Source organism: Rhinolophus hipposideros (assembly GCF_964194185.1).
Source record: "Rhinolophus hipposideros genome assembly, chromosome: 9".
NCBI classification, from domain to species: Eukaryota; Metazoa; Chordata; class Mammalia; order Chiroptera; family Rhinolophidae; genus Rhinolophus; species Rhinolophus hipposideros.
This window is the reverse complement of record NC_138055.1, coordinates 30322791-30336638: the sequence shown is the minus strand read 5'-3', so window position 1 is coordinate 30336638 and position 13848 is coordinate 30322791. Positions and strand designations below refer to the sequence as shown.

Here is a 13848-nt window from a genome sequence, read left to right as displayed (position 1 = left end):
CCTTTGTACTGAATAAGCACAACTATCCACTGAGATGTCTCTGCTAGAAATGTGCACGTCATCCTTGAAGCCCTCCCTCACTTCCTCATGCCACACATCCAATTAGTCCTAAAAATTCTGTGTCCAATTTTCTACCAAATCCTGGTACTTCTTTTTTCCACAAATTTTTGCATAGATTATTATACTAGTACTCTAGGTGATGGTGGCAGTAAAATAAGTGGCTAAGGATTATTGAGTCTTGTCAAAAGCTCTTAACTGGTGCTCATACTTCTGATCTTGACTATAAAAAAAATAACTTGTTATGAAATATTTTAGTCCTTTATACCCTGCTTTAGTGTCGAAATTCATTCTATGTGGACAGGTCCAGCATATAAAAGAGGAATGATTTCAAGAACCAATCAAAATTCTGCCTTATGAAGCTATTTGTGATCTGTTTTATTTTTTTCTATTCAGCTTCATCACTCATTTCTCCCCACATCCATGAAGCTCCCTGATCTTGGCCTTCTAAATCTGCTCCTTGAACCAGTAAAAACAACTTGTTTAGGTGCTTCAAGAAGAAATTGTTCTGTATTTTGGGGAGCATGCTCTCTGTTAAGTACAGCCTTTGTGTTCCAAAAACAACACGGGCATTCCAATTAAAAAATAAAACTGTGTGAAGTTTGTATTCTAATTTGACATTAAATACTAAGACACCTGAAATCTTTCCCACGCTTTAACCCAGTAATATGTTTCTGAAAAACTAGCCTAACAATATAGTGTGAGCATGGGAGAAGCTTTATGCACAAATACTCATTCTTGCATTGTTAATAAAGGTGTTTTTTTCTTTTAAATGTGGGTTCATGGTCAAAAGCTAAAGAAAGACTCCTTATAAATGATCTGAGACTAATGTAACCAAAAGTGGAGGAATAATGCAGTGAATGATGTGTCTATTAATGTAACCATAAAAATTTATGTTTACAAAGAGTTCATAATGGCATGTTAACGTGCTTATAACATTACCTACCAAAAAGGTAGAAAATGTATTATACAGTAATGGTATACAACTATACAATTTAAATATTTAAAACCTACTAATAAAAAAGTAATGGACGGAAAACTATCAAAAGAAATGCTCCCCAAAATTTCACTATTTTTCTCTTTTGTATCTATTTTTAGATATTCTAAATAGTTTCTAATGTACATTCATCACTTCTATAATGGAGGAGCATTATTCTACATTATTGAGGGGTGTAAAGCAGGAAGGGAGAGGGACAGAGAATAAGTCTAGGGGTGAGGAGAGTTGTACAAAACTAAAGTATGCGTAAATTCCCACTCAAGCTCAAACTTGTTGATAAAGAGGATGATATTCAATGTTCCCTGCCAGTGTTATCCTCAAGTGGAGCTGGTATTTGTCCTTCAAGCTCACTCTGAGCTTAGTATTGAGAAACACCATTAAGAAAAAGGTGTCTACCCTATTGTTTCAACTCTACTTGGAAAATCCTGCTTTCTCCCTAATTCAGCTACTCCCAAACCACAGGTTCCCACCCATGTGGCCTGTTCTTGGGCAAAAGAGCCAAAGAATTCACAAATGAGCCAAAGAGTTCAGACATAACCATCATCAGGCCCTGGGAGGGTTCACTCCCTTTATCGTGAAATAACACTCCAGGAGTTCTTTGTTAGGCACTGGAGAAAGACTGTCCCTTGCATCTGGGTCAAACACTTAAGATTTCTGTAAGCCACAGAAACCAAATGAGGTTAACTTAATCAAATCAAAGTTGACTGGAAATTGAGTCCTTTACAGAAGGAAAAACAAATCCTATCTCATGGAGGATAACAAATAAGGAGTCACTGAGTTTTCCATCAGTCTCAGGGGCAATCACTTTTTGGGTACTGCCATCTGAATGACTCAGCTTCCACTATGTCCATTCTTGAGTCTTGCACTCATGATTAAGATTCCTGGGCAGAAAAACTAAAAGGACTGTCTTTGACCATGTGTTGATCTCCGTGATAGGAAGAAAAGAGATACCCTGATTAACAGCCCCACCAGGGCCTCATGTAATAGATGGGATTCTTTCCCCAAAGGCAGGATGACCACATGTTGGGGTTTGCCCTAGACAGTCCCAATTTATAGTTGTTTTTCAGGAATAACTATAAATAGGATCACTTTCACTCACAAAAGTGTCCAAGTTTGGATAATAAATTGCATTATCACTCTACACAAAGGAAAAATAGGGCATTGTTACCAAAGAGGGGGGAAGTGATGCTGAGCAGATGAAAATAGCTACCAGGACAATGAGACTATTAGCAGGGGTCAAAACAAAGTGTTTTGCTCCCAATCTTTCAGGTCAAAAGATAAGAATCAGAGTCAAAAGCCCTTATCAGTCTTTTGCTTCTGACTCCAACATGAAAACAACATTCTTATCCTCACTCTCTATGTCGAATTATGACTTTGACCCAATAGTTCCATTTCCTTGTCTTTGTATGTCCTTGCAGCTAAACCCCTAAATGTTAAAGTGTTCTCTTTTACTGCTGCTTTTTTAGCTTAATTGGTGCCCTCCTGCTTTCCAAAATAGAATGCTAACATCCATTCACCCAGTTGAAGGGTCAGGGTGAAACCAGATCCAATATTCCCCAAAGCATGTGTAGGATGATTGCTATACCCCTGCTGCTGACGAGCAACACAGCGTCAGATGGCGCCTTTTGATTCTGATTTCCTCCGAGAGGCGGCTCTACAAGCATGGGGTCAACTTAAAGGAAGAGGGTTTTTGTTTAATATGTTTGCCTTTCATTAGTGCACTTCAATTACTTTCTTGCAAACTCTGCTTCTTACCTAAATGTACTAGCACTTTTGTTACTTAATTAGCTTTCTTATCAGAATTCCAACCAAAAATAACAAGAAATGTAATAATGATAAGGTATCCTGCCCCCTGAAAACAGATTTCCTTTCACGCTTTATCTCTCGGTTCTGTTCTGCCTTGTTTAATTAAAGTATCAGAAAATATTAGACTCAAATTATTTCTTGATCTGGTGCTCAAATTCTCCTGTACAACTGCTTCTTGTGCCTCAGGATTTAAACCTTTGTCAGTGTGAGGCAGATGAGTTTCTACACATATGCAAGTGGATTCATGTAATTCAATATAATTTTGGAGGAAGAGCCTAATTTAGCCTCTAAGTAATTAGACAAATCAGATTTGGCTACTCTGGGCTATCATGACCATTTAAATACTCCTGTCTCCTCTCCTGTGCTCCTCTATCGTCAAAATGAACAACAGTAATGTGCAAAAAGCCTGATGAAACTTTAGCACGGAGTTGTGAAATTCAAAGCAAAGATCTTATTTATTTTTTTTATTAGAGGGGTAGGGGTAAAAAAAAAGAATCACCAAGTTCAAACCACTAACATAAGTTGTAGTCAAAGAGGGTAGTCATGTCTGTTATAGACTTGAAAATAACTGAGGAGGAAGTATCCTTACATCACAGCATCAAGAAGGAGAAAACTGGAAGACATACTGGTTACTTCAATTCATCATACTCAGTGAAAAAAATTCGGGTTGGAATCTGTTTGCTTCTGGTGGAGCTGTGTGAGAAGTTCACTTTCTTTGAAGTCATCTGCAATATGATCCCCTTTTCCACTGTCAGGCTTGGCTACTGCAATTACAAGGCAGCCATTCTGAACTTGTGTTTTATCGGAACTTCAATACTTACCCCTGTGTTTGCGGGATGGTTTGCTGATGTTTGTCTAGAAAGAAACACACTGGTATACATGTGCTTATTTCTACATTTACTAGGTGAGTGTCCTCCTCTTACTGGGTTGTTTTGCAAAGATTTTTGTTAGAATTTTTAGTTTATTATTACTTCTACCTTATCCTTAGCATAAAATGCAATAAATGAAGTAAGGATGTTTTTTCAATTTATTTCACTTCTGTATTATTTGAGGGATGCTAATAAATGTGTGTGTGTGTTAGAGCATGCTTTGAAATCTAGATTTTTGCACTGATTATAATTTAGAATACTTTACATTTCGGTCTTCTGTACTCCTTAGAATGACCTCGTTTCCCCCTTCCTACCCCAAGACCAAATTCATGACAAATGCTATGTGAAACATGAAATTCATTTGCTTCACAACTAAGATGAAATGTGCTAAAAAGGTTTTTGAAGTTCATGTAGAATACTTGAGGAATGTTTTCATCAAATAGTGGTCTTTTAATGTCATAATAATTAAAATTGCTTATGAAGACATGCTTTCTATATTGTGACCTATGACTATATGCTAAAAAATCAGTGAATTAAAACACTATACTGTGCTCCTTTACATAGAGAGTAATTAATATATCTAGAAAAGTTTGGGAATGAAGAGATTACAAGAAATGTTGGGGAAATACCAAAATTGATAAGGTAAGCAAGTCGATTAACAGTCTAGTATTTTAGACCAAAAAGTTCAAGTTGTTCTTCTAGGCAACAAAGAGTCACTGAAGATAATGAAAATATTTGGGAAATACTTTTCTTCAATAAACAGGATGGGCAATCACAGTGAGAGGTTAAACACAGAGGAGAAAATCTCAGGATGATGGTCTCGGCAATGGAGAAGTGTCAATCCAGGAGAGAACATATGAAAAACCATAAAAATTAGGCAACTAAATAAGGACACAAATATGATGGAGGAACAAAAATCAGCTCCAAGCTTCTGAGCTGAAGAACTCAGGAAAGTAGTGTGCTGTTCATCAATATGGAGAAGTACAAGAAAAATGCAGGTCTGGGGGGATAGACAGGGAGATACATGAGGAAGGGATGGGTATCAGATATTCAGCATACTCTGCAATTTCAGACACATGGTCAATTACCATTCCCTGAATCGATTAGAGTGTAATACAAGCTTGTAAGCTTCTTCACTGCTTCAATTCTTTGAAATAAAAACCAAGTCATTGCATGGCAAATATTCATTGAATACTCAACAAATATTTCTCATTGACTACTCTGTCCCAGGCATTGTTCTAGGATATGGGAATGCAACAGAGAAGAAAGTCCAAAGTGGTGAGAAAATAAGTAAATAGATGCTATGTCAGGTGTTAATGAGTGTCATGATGAAAAGTATGCTGGGTAAGGGGACAGGACGGACTAGAGAGTGACATGGTTGCTGTTCTGTATCAGGGGATGTTTTCTGATAAGGAGACATTTAAGAAAGGGCCTGAGTGATTTACTCTTTTTAACTTGGTAACAAGCCATATCAGTAGCACTTGGTAACTTCTTAACATGGTAATTTCTATTAGTCTAAAAACCTGTGTGAATCATCAGACTAGGACTGAAGTTCAAATTTTATAATTTGGCAAGCAAAACACCTAAGTCAAACTCCATGCCCATTCTTTTTTTCTTTTTTTTTTTTTAACTAAGAGTTATTTCCTTGTGTCTTCCACTTACAGCTGCCATCAATTTCCAACCAGTCACTACATATCAGAGGTTCTATCAAAAAATGTGTCTTCTGTCTGAATTGTTAAAACCTTAGCTCAAAAAGGCTTCTTAACCATCACATGGCCTATTTACTGATCTCAGCCATCAGTGTGACTCCAGTCCATACACCTTTCTACCAACAACATTTACTTCCTAAAAGACTAAATCTATATATACTGGCTCTCTTATTTAAAAAACAGAATTTAATTTCATACGTAAGAACCTTTACAATCTGTCCCAAATTTACCTCTCCAGACTTCTGTCTCAATACACAACTTCAACCACAGAAAATGTCTCCTTGCCTATTTCCCTACTTTTCTAATCTTACATATGCTCTTTTCTGTGCCTGAAATTGTTAACCTGCCTTTATTCTTTCACCCCATACCCAAGACTTGAAAACTCTTGTTTTTCCTTCAAGAACCATGTAGTGTTTACTGCTCACTTCTCTGGGCTCAACAACACACTGATCATACCTCTATGACTGTATTTACATCGAACTATAACTGTCCACCTGCATGTCTGCCCTCTCTTGCACTCATTAGCTCCTGGAGAGAAGAGCCTGCAGACTCCCACCACCTAATAGGGGACATGGCACATCCTGGCGCTTTATACAAGGCTATCAAGTCCGAGTGTGCTGATTACGCACTGCACAATAGCACACATCAAAAAGACACTTTTAAAATCAGAGATGTTATTGATTTGCATTTTCATTACATCAAGTTTAAGCAGATAGAAATAAAGTTTTGATCTAATGAAATTAGTATATTATGACATGTTCTCAAAAGACGGAAGTGAAGTGCCTTTGTAACTTACACAATGGTACCACTAAAAGTGTTGTCTTTAAATAAATGGTTGCTGCAAGAACTAACTCCTCCGCCCATCTGCTTTGGATAACCTTACCTTGCCAGGTATCACCCTTCCAGAGATGAGCACTGAGTAGCAGAGACAGTAATTTGTTTTATGTCTGGCTAACCCCAATAGGGAACACTACAAACTCAATAATTTAAAGGGCCTGTCCTCATGGTAAATCAATCTGTTACCAAATAACTATCGTGTGTGAAAACCACTGTAAGGGAGACAGAGACATTAGACAAATATTTTGCCTTTAAGGAGCTTGTAGTCTAATTGTAATCATATAAAAATTTATACCAAAAATATAAATGTTAAATTAATAAAATGGAGGACAAAAACTAACATGGAGAAGCCATTTTCTCTAATTAAACTGACAAAAAAAATTGATGATTTGACAACTTGACAGGAATTCCAAGAAAAGGGAGATTATATCTGAGTTACCCAGTAACACAGGGCAAATCACTTAACCTTACTGAACCTGTTTCTTTTTTGTTTTCTATTTTGTTCTCTCTTTCTTTCCTTTTTGGCAAAATCAGAATAAGAAAATCTATCCTTTGACATCACAAGTTTTTCCAAGAGGAAACAATGTAATACAGACTATAAAGAGCTTAGCAAAAGTGTGGAATTGAATCATAATTTCTATTAAACAAGGGAAGTCTCCAGGTGTGGTCCCTGCAGGGAATGCTCAATCCTCCATTATCACGACCTGTCCTCCCCTCCTTCAGCTGTGGACGGCATCACCCAGCTCACAACCCTCTCTCCAGCTTTCTTACCTTGGTGTGAAGCAAAGAAGGCTCCACCCCACTGCTTGAGAAATGGAAAAATAAGAAGGGCATTAAAAGGAGAATAGAAGTAGAAAAGGCTAAGAGAGGCTATGTTCTCCTTTAATTACAATAATATTATTCTTAAAACGTTTTATTTAACAGGCTTCTGAGATGTCTGAGATCATCACATTTTCTATCACTTGATTGATGGAAAAAAAATAAACCTTGTTAGTGGTTTTCTCTGGGGGGTGGAGGTGGGATTATAGGCATATTTAGTTTCTTACATGACATGTTTCTGAATTGTTTTAATTTTGTTAAAATGGGCATGATTTTCTTATACACAGCAAGAAAAAAGGATAATTCAGGCTTGAAGGGGAGGGAACTAGAACTCTGGATTAGTTAAAATACATACTGAAAAAAATTTCCACATTTAGAAAAATTATGCTACCTCCAGAAAGGCAGTGATTAACAAACATTTTAATAAGACAATCACAGAGTGATACTACTTTCTGAGGAAAACCCTTATGTGTGATGTGATTTGGCGATTCAATTGGATTATGCCATATTTATTCCCCTTTTTTCTTTGTCTATAGGCACTGCTTTGTTATCTATGGCTGCTTTTCCCTTGGAAGATTTCTATATAGGTACTCACCATAATAGAATACCAAAGAAGGAGCAGAACAGGCTGCTTTACGTAGCACTGTTGGCCATCTGCCTTGGCATGGGAGGAATAAGAGCCATCGTTTTCCCACTGGGTGCCTACAGCCTTCAGGAGTATGGATCACAGAATCAAATGTCTTTTTTTAACTGGTAAGTAGCACTGGTTAGGAGAGAAACAAGGTTGATGACATTCCTCTCCCTTTTGGGATTTCTCATTGTTTGCTCTCTGGCCCCATTTTGATGGTAGTAGTTCAGTCTTCTTTATTGATTGGGATGGGTAATGGACAACACGGCAATGCCTGTGACTGTGATTCAGTCACTAACTGTAGGAGCCTATGAGTCAGGTAAAGACCAACACAACTTATCAGCCCCTTCTCAAAATACATTGATAAATGTATCCTCCAAGTAAATAAGTGTGAAATGGCTTGTCATATTGAATAGAATGTGGCTTTGGAGCCAAATGGGCCTGGGTGGAAATCTCAACTCTCCTTAACACAAGCTACCTGACCTTGACCACGTCATTTATTCTCTATAAGCTTCAGTGTGATTATTTCTGAAAGGTTATAATAATGCCTCTTCTTGGAATTTATTACAGGCAATCAGATCTATATTGCTGGCAGAGAACCTGGCGATCAATTATTGGTAACTATTGATCTATTGGTAGATCTATTATTGGTAGTTATTATATTGGCAACTATTATTGGTAGTTATTATATTGGAGTAGATGAATTTGGCAGGGATTATACAATCACAGGGCAACGCAAAGAGAAAAAGAAAAGAATAGAAGAAGGGTTTTACAATTTGTTAAAACATCAACCAGCACCTGTTTCACATCCACTTTGGCCCCACCATCTGAAAGAGTTTATATTTCCAGAAAACCAAAGAACCTTTCTGTGAATCTTTGCCTCTCCCAATGAGTTCTTATACAGTTCTATGTGTTTTTAAGGAATCAATTTTTATTACCAAATACAAATTTTTAAAAAATTGAAATTTTGATATTAAGTTAGAGTATTTCAGCATTTAATAGAGAATTTTGTTGTTTTTATTGTTATTCATCAGTGATGTCAAACAGATCTGCGATACATTGTTGTTCCCTTTCCTGTGAAGTGGGTTGCCAATATTTTTCTAATATATTCTTTCCAACACTAGCAATGGATAATAGAGCAACAGATAACAGCAATACACAGAGAGCATCAGAGAAAAATGTTTAAAGAAAATTTATATTAAAATTATTAAATAAAAAAGTTTTAGAATAAATGTTATCTAGGTATATGCAGCTATCCAAGACAGTTCCTTTTTCTCTTTCCTTTCCTCTTTTTCTTCCTCCCGCCCCCACCCCTTCTCTGATTATATTAATATTACAAAGCACTCAGGCCTATTTTGGATTAAGTCCAAATGTCAGAGAATAATGCAGTTTCACCAAAGGTGGAAAGGACTCTACTTCTTTATAGCAAATTCTGCCTCCTTGACCTGCCCAAAGGAGAAAGAAAAATCCTTCTTTTTTATTCTATTCGGAAGTTTTAATCCTTAATTAGCAACATCATTTTGATTAAATAAGACTCTGGAGGATTAAGACTGGAGAGCAATCAGTTGTTCTGAAAGATAGCTCTGGAGAATTTATTGTACTGTGGTCTTAGTCATTCAGAGTTGTGTTTAATCAAAGTGACATTTCTCAGTGTTGATTACAAAGGAGACATTATATGAATGAAATATTTCCTTTGGGCAATGGAGGGGACTCCCAATGGGTTTGTGCTTTAGGACTTTGTAGAGGGGGAACAGGAGAGTAGTGAAAATGAATTTCTACACCTGTGAGGAGCCAGACCAAATTTAGGATAAACACATTTCTATTTGGTTACCTATTATTTCCTAACTTCATTAAAATCTTCAATAATAAGAACCATGCAGTATTTTTAAAACCTAAAGTTAAAGCACCTAGAAATGTGTATGAAGAATCAGGGTGTTATTCTTTAATGTGGAAAAGGATTATTTGAATGGTAAGCTCCTTAAAGGCTGAATCTGATTGCTTCTTTTCTTAGAAAAATATTCAGTATAAACCGTGAACTACATGAAAACTTTTATGAACAGCTGCTTATGGCAGTTTATAGAAATGAATGGTAACTCTATTCCTGTCCATACTGCAGGGGTTGGTGGCAAGACTGAAAGAGACCCTACTGTGCAGCCAGACAGCTGTCAGGATCCTGGCTCTGTCACCTAGGAGTTTTATGGTCTTCAGCAAGTGCCTTAACCTCTCAGAGCCTCAGGTCCTTCATCTACAAAATGGGAATATCTTGGAGGGCTGTTGTTTAGCCTATACATAAAGTATCTTAGCACATTACAGATACTCAAATTAGGATAGCTATTACTATTATTATTAAATGACAAGTAAGTCATCAGTTAAAATTATTGTCTAAATTCTGGAAAAGATGGTACCTATTTAACAGGAGGCTATCTTTAAAATAGGCAGCCCATTCACTTATAATCTACTTCTTCAAGTGAAAAATGCCTTTAGAAATTACGAACTTGGCTAATATAAGGAATTTCAGTAGTCTTTAAAAAACAACATACCTCTTGAAGGCCGCATCCAGTTCTATTTTCAGCACAGATGTCAGATGTTCAGTTACAGGACCTTTAATGAGATGTGTCATTGTACCTACTTAGATAATTAGATAAAGCTCCCCAATGATCATGTGAAATGCTGTAGACTGGAAGTTTCAGGCATTGAAAGCACCACTTCAAAGTAGAGCTGCCAAATGTAGGTGAGAAAACCACTCCCAGCCAACATTACCATCTGGTATTGGATCTTCCTCAACGATGTACCTCATTGAAAGACTAAAGCTAAACTCCCAGAAATCAAGAGGTATAATAATCTGCCAACATTCTCACTCCATTATCCAGATCAGAACCTGGCTCTTTCAGCATTTTCCAAAATCTGAGGTATACAATTAAGATTCACCACACTAGAGATCATCTAGGTAAATACACCTGTGCAGAATCTTTTCTGGAAGCCAAAATAAGGTGGATACTTAAAGTCTGTTCATGACCATAATTTTAAACTCTACCACAATTAACCTCAAACCTTTCTTCCACATTTCTCTACTTAATTCACCTGATAATTTACATCATATCTGCATATCATAGTCTGTTACTAACTAGTTACCAGAGTTAATTATATATGATTTAAGCGTTGAATAGAATATTGGTAAAGTACTTGAAAAAGTCTGGAGACTTATTCCATTCCAGAAATTTTGACTATCTAGTACTCAATTGACCTTATAAGATAGCTGTTTTATATTAAAATGTTCTGATTTTAATATTTATTTACTCAAATTGAATGTCTTTTATCTTAGCGAAATAGTTGAGGTAAAAATTAATTATCCCATAGCATTTTTCCAAAAGCTGTTTTAATATTCATTTGAGCATTGTTTGACAGTCTCACTCCCAACCTTTTAGATCACAATTTCCTGGGAACATTGCTAGGGAATGTACATTTTTAGCAACTGCTTCAGAATTTTGAAAACAGTTCCAGAGGCATAAAGAAAGGGGATTCCAAAGGTAATCTAGATATTACCTTTGAAGCAAATGGAACTAAATGATCATTGAAAATCTTTGATGACTCAGCAACTTTCCACCACACTTCAAAATCTACTTGATTGAGAAATTCTACATAATCCTTGAAAAAAGAAACAAAATATGAATCTACATGCATTCTGCAACAGTAAAGTTATAATTTATAAGGTACATTTCAGCCAACAAAATCAATGCAGTTCATGGATTAATCTCATTAATACTTATTAATACTCAAAATATCCTCTGAGTTGCATAACAAGGAACAGCTTTTAAATAGCCTTTTAAAAAAATCACTAGACCTTCCAAAATTCTATTTGCATGGGTTTGAGCCAAATTTAATAAATGCTTCCCACTCACCCTAATTGCAAGAGGCACCTCCTACTTTACCTCTGCCAAAATTGTAAGCCCTCAGGAAATACACTCAGAATTTCTCTCCAACATCTAACTAGAAAACAAAGAATAATTAGGGTGAAGAAAAGATAAATTCCTTTTACTTCTTACTGCTCTTGCTGCCTCCTCCTTTTTCTTAAGCTCTGCTTGGTAGCTTTTAAATTTGGTAGGTGAATGAGTAGGGACTTATTTTCATCAGTAAACATGAGCTGGTTCGAAGCTCTTCATCTCAGAAAGGAGAAAATGATATATACATAAACACGTGTTGAAACTGGTACGTTGGCAAAAGAATGGGGGACAGAGAGAAAGGGAATGAGAGCAAGTTAAAAGTATAAGAAAGACAGGGAGAGCAAGAAAAAGAGAGTGAAACATTCTCCCAAATTTCTTCATTGAAAATATACCTTTTACTTTAATTATGCTGTCTATTCACCAAAATCAATGATCTTCCTTTATTAAACTGCCTTTTATTTAACAATATTATTGAAAAAAATTATAGATAAAAAGTAAGAGCTGTAAAATTTTCATTTGCTCCTTTTTTCTCCAAATTCATGGCTGCCAGAGTATTTTTTGAGGTACTTCAATGAGCCAGTGGTTACACTAAAAGAAGCAATGATTGATAACAGCCATTCACCCAAGTGTTTCACTAACTCTTCTAAACAGCTCAATTTTATCCCACTGAAGAGCTACAAATCCCCTGATGAATTATCTAAGTCCTGTTCAATGCAGAATAAAACATTCACTCTGAACTCTTCAAATTGCCCACTAGTGCTATGAAGACCTGAAAGTCTGCCTCCTTTCTCTGATACTTTTCAGGTTAGGAAAGACCATTTGAAACCATTTCTCCTAAAGTAAGTCTAAAGCATGTCAAAATTGTTTGGACTCGGGAATGACAAAATATTTGAGTGAGTTTAACAATTATTACTAAATAAATTAAGGTAAATATTTAAAATAAATAACATCAAAAATATTGCTGAGTTTTGCAACAAGTTTTTTTTTTCTTATTTGTATTCAACATCATAGAATCATGAAGACAAAAAAAAATTTCCACTTATGTATACTCCTAGTTATTTGCAGTTCCCAGTCTGTATTTAAAAGCAGACTAAAGAAACATAGTTTTACTGCTGCTTTCAATTTTCCTTAATCACTGGTATTTGTTTTGCTTTAGTGCTTTGCTCCCTGACTTTCTGTGTGAAAGGTGCTTTATATATTCAATTTGCTAGTGAGCTATGAGATGAAAGGAGTCTTAATGGTGAGCTTGAAGACTGTAGATTTTTATTTCTTTTACTTTTTTTTACAATTGCTATATGTATAATTTCACCCTTAATTATCTATGGCTCCTCCTGTCTATGGATCAACAAAGACATGTATAAAACATGCCTGTACTGGGTAATTCTTTCAGAAAATTACACAATCAAATAGGTTGGGTGGCATTTGTTCAAATACATTTAGTGCTTTATGTGAAATCTCTTCCTATCAGTTGTTCCTATCAGTTATATGTAGTTAGCCTATAATTCTTTGGTTTCTAGCTACCTTTCACAAGATTTAAGTCTTGGACTAATTGTAATTTTCCTTGATCCTCTTTAGAGAATTCAGTTTACATCACCATGTGGTGTAGTGAAGAGTCACACAATGTCCTCCTGGATTTTCTCAGCAATACTTGACATTAAAAAAATAATTTTCTAAAGATGGAAGGAAATATAACCTTGCTTTCAGCTCCAGCTTCTCTCAGTTGCTACAGCCACAACTCAGATGTGCAATTTGCAACAGCAGGAAAGGAAGCCCCAAGGCTACGCATAGGGACTCTATTCTGTTGTCCTAGAAAATTCTCACTTTGTACCTCACCTATGTTGTAGTAAGTTTCTATTGGTGGATAGAAGCCTGACAATTAAGTTCACGAACTGGTTGCAACGATGTTGCTAAACTTTTTTGATATCAGAGGGATGATTCATTATTAATTTGTACCAACTGGACAAACAGTTAACCAAGTTTACTATTTGGAAGTGCTGAAAAGGCTGCGTGAAAAAGTTAGATGACCTGAACTTTTTGCCAACAATTCGTGGCTCTTGCATCACGACAATGCACCAGCTCACACAGCACTGTCTGTGAGGGAGTTTTTAGCCAGTAAACAAATAACTGTATTGGGACACCCTCCCTACTCACCTGATCTGGCCCCCAGTGACTTCTTTCTCTATCC

The 13848-nt window shown here is 36.2% G+C and overlaps 1 protein-coding gene across 1 annotated transcript in view; it reads left to right on the top strand.

Annotated features, from left to right (window-relative positions):
- Positions 1-3403: 3403 nt before the first annotated feature.
- The window catches only part of SLC15A5 (solute carrier family 15 member 5), a gene marked incomplete at both ends in the record, with an annotated part of 69616 nt that continues 59171 nt past the window's right edge, over positions 3404-13848 (top strand). Inside the window, 2 exon segments of the mRNA XM_081058213.1 lie at positions 3404-3764; positions 7631-7847. Of these exon segments, the coding sequence (XP_080914339.1) occupies positions 3404-3764; positions 7631-7847 (578 nt within the window).